Genomic DNA, 15282 nt, shown 5'->3' on the forward strand with positions numbered 1-15282 from the left:
AGAATAATCCACAATATCCTCTGTAAAAATGTTAATCCAAATTCATTTCGGAAAACGTAAAGTAAGAATATTGTCGAACATCAAATCGTAAGCGAACTTCACAGCTGAGCCTTGTCTCGGTCACTGGCGCAACAGCTCCACCAACTTTCCACAAAAAATACAAACTGTATTAACCTCCAAAACATGAATGCACATTATGGGCAGTTATCTCCCCAATAACATATGCAAAAGTCTAAAAATGAATACAGCAGTGCAAGTTGTCAAGAGTCTATTTTTGTTATGGACCAACAGCTGTTCGTCCTCCTGACCAGCAGGTGGCAGCAACTACCTCACAGTTTCATTCTATCGACATCAACACGAAGAAGACGCCCGTCTTCTATAAGCGAGCTGTCAAGCCTTCCTAAAAGGTCATCGACATCAGTAAGTCATTTAATTTTTTCATTTATTTGCAAGGTTTATTAGAAGGAATTTGATTGTAAATATGTCACTTAACAAAAAATCTCGGTCTGTGTTTTTTTTTCTTGAATCGACATTATTTCTATGTCCTTCTGATTTGTTAATGTTAGGAAGGAGAATCTCATTTTGGCATCACGCGCGCGGCTCTAAAAGTGTGTTTTGCTCGTTCCTGCGCATTAAAACAGCGGGTTTGTCCTCTGCCCGGTGATGCTCTGAATGACGTCACCCATAGATCAGCAGTTTTCTCTGCACCATGGGAACTGACAGAGGGTAGGATGCTCCTAAAATCTGTGGATTTGCTTCTTCTTCTTCTGTGTGCTTGTGTGTCATTGTCTGCCTTGTGTTTCAGGCTGAGCCGCGGCGAACGCAGTGGAAGGTACGGCTCAGACGGGAGGGGAGATGATCCAGAGTGGTCCAGGCAGAAGGAGGGAAGCAGTATGGACGACAGACCCAGAGAGCTCTGTGATGAACCCAGAGAAGGAGACAGTCCAGGGGTACGACAACAAAGAGAAAGAAAACACGAGTTGCTGATTTTGAAACGTAATTTGCAACCAGTGCACTGTCTTTTATTGACTGCAACAGAGAAAACGGAAACGCCAAAGCAGTGACCAATCTGATGATGAGTATGATGGCGATTTTCCTGAGCAGGACGGCAAAATGGAAATGGAGGAGAGCAATACAATCATGCTGAGGGGTCTCCCCCCCAGCGTGACTGAGGAGGACGTAAGTATTATGATGTATAGCAACCTTTGACACTAAAAGAGTCATTTGCTCCAGTTTCTTCCAAGTCCCATGTCACCATTTAGAGACATTGTTCAGCTTTTAGATAGAGCTGCATGATATGAGGAAAACTCAGCAATTTGCAACATTAGTGTTCAATATTGCGATGACGACATAACTTGTGATACATGAACAAATAGCAAAACATCTAAATACATCCTTTCATTTTAATGCAACAGTCAACATACCTTAAATCAAACTCTGAATGACCCTCGTCTACATAGGAGGCGAGCATCAAACATATCAGAGCTCCATCTGATTGGTCAACAACGTGAATGCATCAATCCCATTGGTCAAAGGCCTTAATGGACTTACTTGATTCATTAAATCCTTCAAGCTGCCATAAGATTGTTTTAGCACATTTAAGGTAACCATTTATAGCAATTTCCGCCATCTTTTGCGATATGCGTATTGCACAGCTTGATATTGCGATAATGATGAATTTGTGATTTATCGTGCAGACCTAGTTTATTCATATTACAACAATTGAATTGCAACAGTGCTGTATTTGTTATTCATGAAAACAGCACAAAAAAGCAGCACATACTAGTTCCTTTCAAAATAAAATACACTTTGCGTCAAATAAGATCCTCCCCCTGCACAGATTTACTTTCAATTATATATATATTGCAGTTCTATACTTTAACGCCTTTGAACAGCAACTAGACACTGTTGTGCAGCAGAAGATAAGAATATCTGCTTTATACTGCTTCTATAAATCACTCTGAAAACAGTTAAGCCTCTGACCATCATCTTGCTCAGTTATCCAATGTAGGCTACATGTTCCGCTTTGAGCAAACAGGATACATTTCCACTGATGCGCACAATTTTCTGTATGTTTTGAAGATGATTTGTTTTTTGTGTATTTGTTATGCCCATTGATGGCTATTGGCATTTGAGGAATTAGCATGAATGGAAAGGGCTAGCATTTCCTAAAGCCATGTTGAAGCATCGGGTAATTGTGTCGTCAACAAAGCGTTCTACAAAGCGGTCAACAAAAGGTGTGTGTGTGTGTGTGTGTCTGTGTGTGTATATATATATGTGTGTGGAATGTATATGTAATCTTTTTATCTTGGTATTTATTCTTATCCTTTTTAATTTATTTATTTTTTATTAACTACACACTGTACCTCAACTTGTGTATTCTTGACACTGTGTATTTTTAAAGTAGTGGGTCTGTGTACGCCTTTTTACTATCTATCTATCCATCTATCCATCTATCCATCTATCCATCCATCCATCCATCCATCCATCCATCCATCCATCCATCCATCCATCCATCCATCCATCCATCCATCCATCCATCTATCTATCTATCTATCTATCTATCTATCTATCTATCTATCTATCTATCTATCTATCTATCTATCTATCTATCTATCTATCTATCTATCTATCTATCTATCTATCTATCTATCTATCTATCTATCTATCTATCTATCTATCTATCTATCTATCTATCTATCTATCTATCTATCTATCTATCTATCCATCCATCCATCCATCCATCCATCCATCCATCCATCCATCCATCCATCCATCCATCCATCCATCCATCCATCCATCCATCCATCCATCCATCCATCCATCCATCCATCCATCCATCCATCCATCCATCCATCCGTCCACCCATCTGAAATCCTCTGCTATCATTGTAAGACAGATAAATGAAGTAAGACTCTGAGTTTTACCTACTTTAAAGTTGTCCTATAATTAAACGGTGTGACCGTTTTGGCTTTGAAATGCTTTGTATCTGCAGATTGGCAAGGCGCTGGAGGAGCTGCAGGGCCCCCAGCCTGTAGACATCCGCCTGATGAAGAAAAGGGCAGGTGAGTGTGACTGTTCAGAGGAGGCGCCCTTCTCCGTTGTCCCGGTCTCTCTCGTAAGCCAACTCACTTCCATTATTCCACCCTAAAGTCTGATGAATACGTAGAGGATGTTCTGTAAAAGTCTGTTTGCTTTACTCAGTCAGGTAGGAGGATAACTGCACATTTCCCATTTTTAAAGTCCTGCAAAGCTGTGTTAGACAGACGAAAGGCTCCACTTCATCCACCCTCTCTAGCTGAGTGTCTCGTTGATCTGGACTGTACCAGCCCACTGTGAGTTTGACTGTTCCATCAAAGCATTCTGACTAACACACCTCCGTCTATATTTGAATGCTGTCTCTAGGTATAAGCCGAGGTTTCGCCTTCGTGGAGTTTTATCACTTGCAAGACTCTACCCGATGGATGGAGACCAATCAGGTTGCTTCAATAATCACCAAGTTTAGAATCATTTTTGGAGATTAGAGCCCAAATTAACCAGAGGCATAGCAGTGCTGTCGGTTTTGTTGGGACATCAGAAAAGAAAAATTGTCATTTCTATATCATAATGAATGCTGAGGCATTTATTATTTTGGCATTGCAAAAAAAAAACACTAAAATAAAAATAAGTTGTTTATAATTATTTATAATTTATTTACAACACAGGAGCTTTGTACTAGCTTGCGTTTTCAGTCATTATCTTTCAGTGATTATTCCTAAAGTGATGGAGGCTTTTTTTGACTCATGAAATAAGATTTTTGAAGAAATAAGAATGGGGGAAAATGGCAGAAAAGTCAGTAAAGTCTGAATTTCCTCCCTGAAGTCATGATTTTTTTAGGTTGAGTTCAAAGGTGAAAAAATATGACTTTAAAGTCCTACTCTGACCATCTTGTGATCTATTTTCAAAGCGTTGCCAGTGGTCTTTTTATTATGATGATGCCGTTTCAGCCAAAATCCAAAAGCCTGTCGTTTTCTAGGACAAAGTTTGTGCGGAGCAGCAGGAGTTCATTTGAAGTTCGCCAAGTTTTGGGTGGGAGCAAGCCCGGAGCAAGCCCGCCCCCCCTTTCCTCTCCCCATTGGATCAGAGCAGGGAGCTTGTGGCCAGCCCAGCGTATTTTCTACGGCGCAAACAGTTTTTTTTTGTCTGATCCTGATTTTATAAAGATTTGAATTTAAAAAAAGTCAAAAATGCCACTTTAAGCTTCTTCTTTTTAAGTAAAATCTGAAAAAAGACAAATTTCATCAGAGTGGGTCTCTAAATAGAAGACTTCTGGCTTAGATTTCTGAATCAGGGCTTTAGTCAAATCTTGACCACAGTCCTAAGCGTCATCTTATGATTGGATAGTGCAAAACCCACCGTCTGCGTGTTTGTGATTAAGAGTTTTGAAGTGGGAGGGGTTTCATACTCCACAGTAGGAGGAGGTCAAACTTGGCAGGTTTCATGGTTCTGCTTAAGCTCATCTTTAGTATCAATGTATGTTTGGATCATCTGTGTGTCCAAACACTGTATTTGAGCAGTTTGTGCGTCACTGCTGTGCTTTATGCATCACTCGTTCACCTTCTTTCCCTGATAACTCGCCCCCTGCAGATTTGTTTTTTTTCTTTCTTCTCTCTGATTTGAAAATCTGACTCAAATCCTTTGGAGAAGATAGACTTTTTTTTTAGATGTATATATTATTTCTCACACTGTTCTTCAGCAAAAACAACAACGCTTAAGTCTTTTCAGTTCATGACACTGTCTCACATCTTTTTTAATTAGAACTTTATAAAGTTCTTTCGCCAGATGGTTTCATGTAACAAACCATCTGGCACGCCAGAGTAGCATGATGTTGCTTTAAGCCAACTAATTAGCTTGCCTTTTCCTTATGAAGAGTGTACTTCCTGTTCACAAACAGTCCTGCAACTTTGCGGAGGACTGATTTCCCAGCTGTTTCATGACACATTCTGCTCCAGCTCAGCCGCCTCGGCGGTGTCTCATCTCCGTTTAAGAACGGGGACGAGCTGGCAGCACCCCGGTCCCAAACACTGACTGACACTCGTATGAAGCTGCTCCCTCACCAACAGCCCAATCTTAACCACCTCAACTCCTCTCTGTTCCTGCCTTACTTCTGGAGACATCCCATCTAAGCAAACCGAGCTGCGTTGCCTGCTCCGTCCAGCCTCCTTTACCCTTTAGATGGGATCTAACCAGCTCCTGTGGTTGAAGCGTGTTGAACTTGGAGGTAACGCCTGGCTTCTGACTCCACAGAAGAAGCTGCTGATCCAGGGGAAAAGTGTTGCAGTGCAGTACAGCAACAGAAGACAAAAGTTCGAAAACTGGCTTTGCAATTCTGTGAGTGGAACGTCTCTCTGAACCATAGTGCCAAATATTTTGTGTTTTGTTGAAATAGTAAATGCCATTCATTGATTATTACAGTGTGGTCTGTACAATTTTCGCAAGAGGGTGAAGTGTTATAGGTGCGGAACCTGCAAAACCGGTGAGTTTCTTTTTTTGGGGCAGAATTTGGTGCTTTTAACAGCTTTATGCCACTTGGTCACAATCATGTTCACCCTTTTTTATTGGTGGTTTTAGGAGAATCACCTGGTGGAAATGGTCTGAATATAGAAGCCCAGCAAGCAGGAGAAATTCCCGGAGACAGTGAGTCTTACGTGTTTCACTGCTCAGATACACGAAACCTGCATTTAAATGGACCTCTCCTCATCTTCACAGCCATCATTCTGAGGAACATCGCCCCTACGTCCACAGTCGAAGGAATTCTGACTATCTTGGCGCCCTTTGCTAACCTGTCGACTAGCAATGTCCGCCTGATCAAAGACAAACAAACGGGGCAGAATAGAGGCTTTGCCTTTGTGCAGCTCTCCACTCCCTTGGTATGCCGACAAAAGCTAGAACGTATGCAGCCGGTGGGTTTCCGCTGACAGAGCGTCTTGATTCTTCTTAAAGGAAGCTTCTCAGCTGCTCACCATTCTTCAAAGCCTCCAACCGCCTCTGAAGCTGGATGGAAAAACTGTTGGCGTGGATTTTGCCAAGAGCGCTAGGAAGTGAGTCATCGCTTCTGCCGTTTCATTCATCAGCAAACGTCATGGGGCTTGTGTTGAGTGGGAATGTTGTAGGAGCCCATTTTGGCTCCACAGGGATTTCAAAATAAAGTTTTTTGTTCTGTCCAGAGATTCGGTTCAGACTGACGTTATCAGAGCCAACGCTCTGTCTGTGGCCAGCACCGCCATCGCAGCCGCTCAGTGGTCGTCCAGTCAGGTACGCGGCTTTAAGTGCTTCCCTCTGCGTTACTGCTGAAGTAACTGCATGCACGTTGATGTCATCTCTTTTGTGATTACCCTTAAAATGTAAAAAACAAAAATGAAATGGAAAATAAGGCACAGAGACCAGAACAAGCTGACAGGAAATACCAGCTTTTGACAGTTGTGGTATCTATCCACTCTCAAAATAAACTTCTTTTTGTACATTGTCTTGGTGCAGAAGGACTTCTAAGTGTGGACATCAAGACTCTTCTCAGTCAGAAATGAAAAGCTTGAAGCTATCAGGGTCACACAAACACGTTGTCATGTCTATCGTGTGTGTTTTGTAATGGCTTCATTGATGACATTTGCCTCTACTGTTTCTTTTAGTTGCCTCAGAGCTCTCGAGCCAGTGCCAGTCTCCCTGAGGGACATGCAGAGCAGACACAGGTCAGTTTGTCCCAACATTGTCTTCAAAAAGCACCGTGGCTTTATTTATTTATTGAATTATTCCCTTTTTAGAGAACAGCTAATCCCGTGTGGCCTCATCCGCCTGTTCCTGTTGCTGGAGATGGTTTACTAGGAGGTACTTTGGCATCTCAAAAGTATTTACAGAACCGTGTGCTGACATTTCTGACTTTGTCATTTGAATCTGTCTCCAGCGGCTCCAGCAGTCAAGACCATAATCCCCGCTGCTGCAGGTGTGATCGTACCCCAGACTGCTCATGTGTACCAGCCGGCTCTACAGGTCTGCAGATGAAGCCTCTCTGAGCTCCTCCAACTGGGACTAAAGATGATTAGTGTTTTTATTTCAGACCCATCAGCTTATGCTGCAACTCCAGGCATCTCAACAGGCTGCTGGCGTTTGTTCCGCATCGCCGGTGACTCCAGCATCCGCCACTGTTGACACAGCAGTCTGTGCTGGACCCACTGTAAACACAGTAGGTGAGAGCGGTTTGACTTTCTTCAAATGGTTTCTCTGAATGTTGGTGTCATACTGGCTAACATGGGAATTTTACCTGTATTTTAGCTGTTCCGGACCCTTCTGCATACCAGTATGATGAGTCATCAGGTTACTACTACAATCCACACACCGGCCTGTATTATGACTCATCTAGTCAGGTGTGTGCAGGACAATTTTGGGCATCATTTTGTGCGAAGTCCTGGGCTTTGATCGTTTTATTTGGTGTCTTATCAACAGTATTACTACGACTGCGAGACTCAGCAGTACCTGTACTGGGACAGCGAGACGCAGACATACGCTCCTGCTCCATCAGAACCTGTCTCAAACGCTGAGTCCAACGCTAACGGCCCAGCTGGTTCCTCCACCACGGCCGCCAAAGAGCCAAAAGAGAAAAAACAGAAGTTCAAGAATAAGTCTGCACAGCAGGTAGATTCCCATTCAAGAGGTCATTCACACGGCTTAAACTGCTGCGTAAAGCTGCGTGTGTGTTTGTGCTGCTTTGTAGATTGCAAAGGACATGGAGCGCTGGGCGAAAAGCTTAAATAAGCAGAAAGAAAATGTAAGGAACAACAACCAAACCTTTGGATCCTGTAGGGAGGAGGACAGAAAAGAGTCTTTGGCTGCAGATGCAGCTTTCTTCCTCTTTGAGAGGAAAGTCAACAAGGTATAAAGACGGAAAAAATCACTGAGACTTAAAGTCCCACTCCGATCATCACTTGATTTAAAAAGTGTTCTCGGTGGTCCTTTTTTATTAGGATGATGCCGATTTTAGCCAAAATCTAAAGCCTGTGTCGTTCTTTAGGACAAAGTTTCTGCAGAGCGGCAACATTTCATTAGAAATTCACCTCTGAGTTGTGGGCGGGACTATTGGGGCGGAGCAACCCCCTGGAGTCGAGAGCTCCTACATCACAAATCAACAGCATTTTTTTTCGTCTACTCTTGATTCACAACAATTTTGAGATTTTATTTTCTTTATATGTGTCCTCCATTATGAGAAAAACGCCACAAGAAGTTGTTTAAGAGACCAAAAGCACCATTTTCATCAGAGTGGGTCTTTAACCAAAATGATATTATTTCGTGATGTTTAAATTCCTTTTTATTTCAAATATCCTTGATTTTTTTTTAAGATATGTTGTGGCTGTCGTTCTTTAAATTGGATTTAAGATCCAAGTTTTCCTTTCACATAGTAAGTTATTTGCTCTTTTTACGACAGACTGGAGGTTTTGAGGTTTCTGATCTCATCGGAGAACATGTCCAGATCCCTGAACTGGACGCTTCAACAAAGGTTTGATGCCTTTTGCCTCAATGTTCCACGTTTATGGATGATCTATGAGACTTTTGTGTGCGCCGTGAATGTTAAGGGCGATGCAGATCCTGTTCGTGTCGTGGAAAGTGACCAAGAGGAGAGCGGTATGGAAAGATTAGAAGGTGAGGAGGAGAAACTGACAGACTGGAAGAAGCTGCTCTGCCTGCTGTGTCGCCGGCAGTTCCCCACCAAAGAGGCTCTGCTGCGTCACCAGCAGCTCTCTGACCTCCACAAGGTGAGGATATGAAACAGCAGGCAGCAAGTAGCTATTAATATTCTGCACCCTGCCATCTGCCTCATGCAAAAGACATGCCTGTGATGTCCAACAGCTCCGGATTGCAGAAATTTAGTTTCATTCATTTCTTTCAAATAGCTCGATTTAATAATTTAAAGCAGGGATGTTTGAACTTTTTGCATAGAAGGTCCGATTTGGTGAATTACAAATGTGTGAGGGGCAACCATTATCGGCCTGCATTCTTTGAACCCTTATAATAACAATACATGCAAATGATTATTTAATACAATGTTTTAGCTATGGGATACTTTTCACATAGAACAGAATTATATCTGAATACGTTGTTACCAAAATGACTGAATTACTGATTTGAAAGCCAGAACTAAAGAAAGAAAAAGTATGTCTGGAAAAAAAGGTCATCAAAAATGGGTTCATATAAAATGTTGTGAGGGACCTTGGGAGCATTTCGGGCAGGCAACTCAGGCAGGCGTTTACTTCGGTTACTCCCCTAGGCGGTTCAGTTAATCAACTCACCTGTTCAGCGTCCTATTTAAGTCCAGGTGTGTAAGCTCTTTGTAGCTCTTTTACTGCAGCACTGCGTTCTTCGCCCCACCCTCCTCCCCGGCTTCCACCTGTGAGCTCCGTTAGGGGTAGTTATTACCCAAAGGTGTATGGCAATTTGTCTCATGGAATTGCACGGAGTCTTATGCCAAACTAAAAGAATGTGAAATGCCAATTATAAAGGAATGTGAACTAAGAGTAATGCGAAATACCAACTTAGAGGAATGCGAATTGCTAACTTGGAGAAATACGAATTGGCGTATACTTGTACTTATATAGCGCCTTTCTTCCTACAAGGACAAAGCACTTTACAGTCACGGACCCATTCACCCAGTCACACACACATTCACTCACACATTCACACACTGGTGGCGGCTCCGCTGCCAAACACAGGCGCCCGCCTCCCACCAGAGGCAAGGTGGGGTTCAGTGTCTTGCCCAAAGACACTTCGACTCATGGGCGTGCAAGGCGGGAATCGAACCTGCAATCTTACGATCATGGGTCGACCGCCCTTCCGCTGCACCACGGCCGCCCCAAATTGCTAACTTAAAGGAATGTGAAAGCTAAAAGATGTTAAAAAAAATATTATTATTACTGCATGAGTTGTCTGACTGAAATATATTTTTCACTATTAAATGCTAACTGTAAACCTCTAAATGTGAATCTTGTGAACACAAATATTAATATTATTCACAGCTACAAAACATTGGTGTTGAATATAGACACAAACCGGTTCATTTCATTACAGTCCAAGTTTTAGATATGAGCTAGAAGGGGTCACAGAAGGGTTCCACCACAGTGTTGCCCCATGTTTACAACGGCTGATGACGGAATGGAGCCAATCCCAATCAAGAAAGTGTCCACACAGTTCTTAGAAAGTGCTGGGGGCCGCATATTATTGATTTTATGAAAGGAGCCTGCAGGCTGGTAAAAATGTGCCCATAGGACAGACTTTGGACATGCCCGATATAAAGGTTGCAAACCAAAAATGATTTGTTAGAATGATGGCCTCACGTTTGACTCCAAACAGTGCTTATAGTTGACTGGATCTCTTGGTTAACCCCTGTGCTATCTTGTGGGGATTACATGAAATCTTTCCACCTTTATCCACCTTTGTCATGGTAGGGAGAACACGTCAATGTAAGGGTGGGGTCATCTAAGATAGCGCAAGGGTTATTAAGATCTCTGGCCTCTTTGAGGCTTTGAGGGCCTTTTCAGTCACTGAAAGGCCCTCTCTCTTTTTATTGATCTTATTTCAAGATTTGATAGTGATGACGTTGTTTCCTTCTTGAGGGGTAACTGGAAAACTGTCATTTATCTGACTTTTCATGATAGTTTTTTGTTGATCTGCTGTAAAATTTTCTTTTGTCTCAGCAAAACCTGGACATTCAGAAAAGGTCAAAACTGTCAGAAACGGAGCTGGAGGATTTGGAGAGAAAAGAGGCGGAGGTACGAGGCACAGAACCACAACTTGTTGTGCATATTTATCACTGCAGGAATGTGAGTAATGAAGGTTTTCGTCCACAGCTGAAATACAGAGACAGAGCTGCAGAAAGAAGGGAGAAATACGGCGTCACTGAACCTCCTGCACCAAAAAGGAAATTCTATCAAGCTTCTGCTCCAGTTGTGTAAGTTAAAACTGGGGAGTGTCACTGCGAGCGTCATCTGAGAGCTTTGATCTCATCCTGTCATTTTTTAATCAACAGAAACTACGAACAGCCCACTAAAGATGGCTTGACGAGCGACAACATTGGGAGTAAAATGTTACAGGCAATGGGCTGGCAGGAAGGCAGGGGTTTGGGGCGCCACCAACAGGGCATCACGACTCCCATCGCGGTGAGTCAACGCACGCCGTCCATCCAGGCCTCCTTCACTATTTTCCTCGTGTAATTAGCAGCGTTACACGAGGGGTTGCCGCCTGCCTGTCTCTCCTAACGATGGCCTTCACGTCTCCCCACAGGCTTCATTAAGAGCAAAGGGCACAGGCTTAGGAAGCAAAGGAAGCTCCTATGAGCTGTCTCCGTCTGACACCTACAAGGATGCTGTTCGCAAGGCCATGTTTGCACGCTTCACAGAGATAGAATGAACCTAAAAGGTGAAGAAAATGCATTCTGAACTGTGAAAAAGTATTCCCTCTATGTAAAAAAGAACTTCAGTTGTTTTGTTTTTGGAATCTCTTTTTTGTTAATAGCTGCATATTTTGTCACAGAGTGTAATTGTAAAATGAAGCTTTTTAAATTATGTGCGTTTAATGTTAAAATTGTCCTCGTTGGTCACCCATAAGCCCTTTTTTCTGTCTACTTTTCTGAGAAAACAGTGGACTATTATAAACTACAAAGTCGTGCACTCTGCCAGTCAACCACAGTAACGGCTACGTATGTACAGATCCGCGGGCTTCAGCTGCTCAATAAAAGCCGTTCTGATCTTTTATTGTCTGAGTGAATGTTTCATTTTGACGTGCGCTTCCTTTATGTGGCACAGATCAGCAGGTGCCTGTGTGGTGCACTATTTGTCTTTCTCTGTGAAAAATCTCATCCCATCTGTTTTTTTCTAAACAGGGCATTCCTCTTTACATTTTAAAATGACTTTTACTTATTTCCCATCAAATATAAAAATTGGGTTATTGTGTAAACGCCTAATCAGATCAACAGTCTCCCCTCCCTCCTGTCTTAGGACACACAGCAGTTGTCATCAGTAGACTGTCAGGCAAAGAGGAGATTAAGACCACAGATATTTATAATCCTTGTTTTTTATTTCAGCTGCTCCCTTTAGGGGTCGCCACAACAAATCATTTGCATCCATCCAACCTTCTCCTCACTTACACCAACCATCCTCATACATATGAGGTTCATCCATGAACCTCCTCTTTCCTGGTAGCTCCAACCTCAGCATCCTTCTACCAACATCATCACTGTTCCTCCTTTCAAATCATCTGCAGCTGCTTTATCTTCAGAACATCTACCATGATCTGTTCCTCTGATGGATTCATCCCTTATCCATCCTGGCACCTTCATCTCTGCTGCCTCCAGCTCTGCCTCCTGTCTCTGCATCAGTCTCCTAACTAACAACCTGGCTGCTCTCACCACAGTCCTCCACACCTTTCCTTTCATTCTTGATGACACTCTTTAGTCACACATCACACCTGAAACCTTCCTCCACCTTTTCAAACCTTCTTGTACACGCATCTCCACCTCTTTCCCACGCTCTCTGTTGTTCTGGACTGTTGACCCTCTCCACCTCTGCTCCCTGTAACCTCACCTTTCCACTTCAGTTCCTCCCATCCACTCATAGAAACTCTGTCTTGCTACAACTGACCTTTATTCTTCTCCTTTCTTGAATAAACATCCACCTTTGTAGACATTCCTCCACCTCCTCTCTGCTCTTACTACAGATCACAATGTCATCTGCAAACATCATTATCCACAGAGACTCCCGTCTAACCATCTGTCAGTCTGTCCATCACCACAGCAAACAAGAAGCTGATGGTTGGTGCAGTCCCACCTCCACCTTGAACTCCCCTGTCCCACCTACAGAACAAATCACTTCCAGCTCTCATCAATCAACTACTTCAACGTTCTTCTCTGTAACTCCAGACTTCCTCAGCTCCTCTCTCTGGATTCTGTCATAAACTTTCTCCAGATCTACAAACGCAGCTCCTTCCGGCCCTTCTGATCTCCTCCAGAAACATCCTCAAAGCAAAAACTGCATCTATGGTTGTCTTTCTATGCTTTCTTGTTCACTTCTGAGATCAGTCTGCTTCCACTTCAATGTCTTCCTCATTTCATCCTTCTTGATTTCTGCTACTTCCTGCTTTAAGACATCCACGTCTTCTTCTCTGCGGTCTCTAACGCTTTCCTCATTCATCACCTCTTCTCCTTCCATCATTCCATCACACTTGCGGAATCTGTCTACATATTTCCATCCCTGTTCTTGATCACCTGCTGCAAGAAACACATATGCGTATTTATAGTCCAGCAACTAGAATCTGCTAGAAAACTTAAACATTCAATATTATTATCGGGGTTTCTGGAGGAGTCGACACGCAAGATTGTGTTTAGACCACATGACCTGCAAAGAGGATATCAAATCGTATCTTGGCTGTCTGCTCACACATGAAACTCAACGGAGAAGATTAAAGAAGCTTGTAGAGGCAGAATGACAGCTCTGATCTGCCTGTTGATTAACACTGCAGCACAGAAACACTTGTGAATGCCTCCTCAGTTTAGCTTACCAGAATCTGCTCCCTTTGCCACTTTGCATAAAGCTGTCAGCTGCTACAGAGATGCTTAAGGAAGAGGCTTAAATGTGTGTCTGATGATCTAAATGAACAAAGAAGAGGAACATTGGTATTTTTCAGATTTGCTTAATACATTGCATTTATTTATGTATTTTTTTATTCAGCACACAAATAGCTTCATAACATAAGTCAAGATAATAAAACTGAAGGTAAACTGGGACGTAAAGCGTCCATGGAAGTGGGAAAAAGTCACAAAGACTTATGTTGAGATCACCCCCTGATAGGCAAAGGACAAAGAATTAAGGAAAAAAAGATCAAGGAATAAAAAAGAAACAATTTTCATAGAATATTTAATATTTGGCCATCACTCTTGATTTTGTAAATGGACAAGGAGTTTGCAGTGAATCAAATCAAACAAACTTTATCTATAAAAAAGCACTTCTCATACCATGCACAACTTGAAGCTTTTAAATAAAAACATACACAATATTACAATAAAAACCCAACCCACCCTTCACCCTTTCTACTCCCCCCCGTCAGCACATACAACACATGACCCCACACACAATGAATACTTAGGAGCCTGTTTTGTTGAATGGTGTTGAATTTGGGGATTGAAGGTGACGTAATTATTTATGTGTGAAGGCCATCTGGTATTGTAAAGTATTGTAAAGTGCACTATAAACAAACGGTCTGGTGAAAATTAATGTTTAGTATCCTTCATTTTGAATTAAAAAGGTGCACTGTGTGTATTCCATTTGGAGAAAATTGCAATTTTCACAAACTTTTTTGCAGTAACATGATTTTGAATAAGTAGCCAGTAAAAGTTAAGTAAGGGTAGACTAGACTATAATATATATACATAATACTATAACATACTAGATAAACCAGAGGATGACCATTGAAAATCATGCCAAGGGATTTAGGAATTCTTTGCATATGTTCTTTCCACCCCAATTTGTCATCCATCCATACACCTAAGAAACACACTTTTGTTATATTAACGTTGTTCATATGGATTTTTACAAGGTCCTTATTCTATTTTTTACTTCCAGTAAAAAGCATGTAATTAGTTTAACTTAATTTTAAAGATAACTTACAGTCAGGACCATAAATATTTGGACAGAGACACATTCTCTCTCATTTAGTTTCTGTACATTACCACAGGGAATTTTAAATAAAACAACTCAGATGCCATTGAATTGCAGACTTTCAGCTTTTATTCCATGGATTGAACAAAAAGATTGCATAAAAATGTGAAAAACAAAAAAGCTTTTTTTGAACACAATCCCTCAGTAAAGAGCAGCCGGTTAGTAGTGGTGTAAATAAAAGCAATATCATTTATGTAGACATCGAATACAGTCTTTGTGCCAATTTTGACATGCTTTTACTTAAAATCATGTTTGAGATTGTAAATGATGCATTATAAAACTGACTTCAGACATAAATGAACGTTCTGTGTCCCAGCAGGCAGGTTTTCCTCCATAACTCCCTTCAATACGTTCTCATACACTTAGCTTAGAAACTGATAAAGCGTCAACATTTTCTTGCAGTAAAAGTTTTTCCTCGTGAAATGATCCCAAAGTCTTTATTTGCCTTATTGGTTTAAATCTGCTTTAGAGAATTTGGGGTCATTCTCAAATGTGAACATGCACATCTGATGATGTGGTGAATTAGAGTCCACTGCCCATGTCAGAGTAGTTA

General features: G+C 41.9%; 1 protein-coding gene across 2 annotated transcripts; it reads left to right on the forward strand.

Annotated features, from left to right (window-relative positions):
- Positions 1-283: 283 nt before the first annotated feature.
- On the forward strand, positions 284-11769 carry LOC101169440 (RNA-binding protein 5). Of its 2 annotated transcripts, none has more exons than XM_011474653.4 (25): positions 284-420; positions 567-726; positions 806-950; positions 1039-1179; positions 2996-3065; positions 3406-3479; positions 5287-5370; positions 5455-5515; positions 5611-5676; positions 5749-5909; positions 5983-6080; positions 6207-6294; positions 6666-6725; positions 6798-6861; positions 6938-7023; positions 7091-7220; positions 7306-7397; positions 7477-7665; positions 7745-7903; positions 8453-8524; positions 8601-8780; positions 10716-10790; positions 10869-10969; positions 11048-11177; positions 11302-11769. In XM_011474653.4, the coding sequence occupies exons 2-25, from the start codon at positions 710-712 to the stop codon at positions 11425-11427; spliced, it is 2469 nt and encodes an 822-aa protein (XP_011472955.1). In that variant the 5' UTR covers positions 284-420; positions 567-709; the 3' UTR covers positions 11428-11769. The 2 variants fall into 2 exon arrangements, with proteins under 2 accessions (XP_011472955.1, XP_011472954.1); XM_011474652.4 differs by having other exon boundaries at positions 313-420; positions 642-726.
- Positions 11770-15282: the final 3513 nt, after the last annotated feature.

This window comes from Oryzias latipes, chromosome 5 (assembly GCF_053564925.1).
Source record: "Oryzias latipes strain Hd-rR chromosome 5, Olatipes_Hd-rR_3.1".
NCBI classification, from domain to species: domain Eukaryota; kingdom Metazoa; phylum Chordata; class Actinopteri; order Beloniformes; family Adrianichthyidae; genus Oryzias; species Oryzias latipes.

Bases quoted from the DNA above. Each gene is read 5' to 3' on its own strand.
- LOC101169440 (XM_011474653.4), top strand. The intron at 6,726-6,797 runs GTCAGTTTGTCC...TTCCCTTTTTAG, and splicing joins GACATGCAGAGCAGACACAG to AGAACAGCTAATCCCGTGTG. The intron at 7,221-7,305 runs GTGAGAGCGGTT...CCTGTATTTTAG, and splicing joins ACCCACTGTAAACACAGTAG to CTGTTCCGGACCCTTCTGCA.